Raw genomic sequence first — 512 nt, forward strand, 5'->3', positions numbered from 1 at the left:
GAGTGACCCCAACTCGAGCCAGAACCATGGCCTGAGCCTCTCCCCACCAAACCTTTCAGGTGGGAAGGTGAAGAGATGCTTCTCTCCGTCGAAGAACGCGACTCTTCCGCGCTCGTAGTCGAGCGAGACGCGGATTCTCCTCGGGGCCGTGGGCAGAGGTGTGGGAGGACAGGTGAGAGCTCTTCCCCCTCGTCCCCATCGCTGCAGGGCCCAGACTCCGTGGCGCGGCGAGAAGTTGAGCGGCTCGTGGCGTCGCAACGATTCGCGACTGACGCCGGCGGCGCAAAAATCGCCGTCGGCCAGGTCTACCTGCCAGGTGTGTCTTCCAGAGGTGAATCCAGGTCGGCCCAGGACACAGGGAGAGGCGTCGAAACGTTCCGGACACGCCGGAGGATCTTGGGTGCCGAACGCCCAACGTACGCGGCGACCGTCCGAAGACAGGAGCAGGCGACGGTGAGCGGTAAGAGGGTCGAGGCGAACGTCTGCGGAGGGAGGAAAGGAGGGGAGAGGTG

The 512-nt window shown here is 64.6% G+C and overlaps 1 protein-coding gene across 1 annotated transcript; it reads right to left on the reverse strand.

Moving 5' to 3' along the window:
- Positions 1-52: 52 nt before the first annotated feature.
- LOC103810367 (RING finger protein 39-like) lies at positions 53-486 on the reverse strand (the record flags this gene model as incomplete). Its single annotated transcript, XM_009083265.1, has 1 exon — positions 53-486. A coding segment is annotated over one exon (434 nt), but the record flags the coding sequence as incomplete, so codon positions are not given.
- Positions 487-512: the final 26 nt, after the last annotated feature.

This window comes from Acanthisitta chloris, unplaced genomic scaffold (assembly GCF_000695815.1).
Source record: "Acanthisitta chloris isolate BGI_N310 unplaced genomic scaffold, ASM69581v1 C16240987, whole genome shotgun sequence".
In the NCBI taxonomy this organism is placed as follows: domain Eukaryota; kingdom Metazoa; phylum Chordata; class Aves; order Passeriformes; family Acanthisittidae; genus Acanthisitta; species Acanthisitta chloris.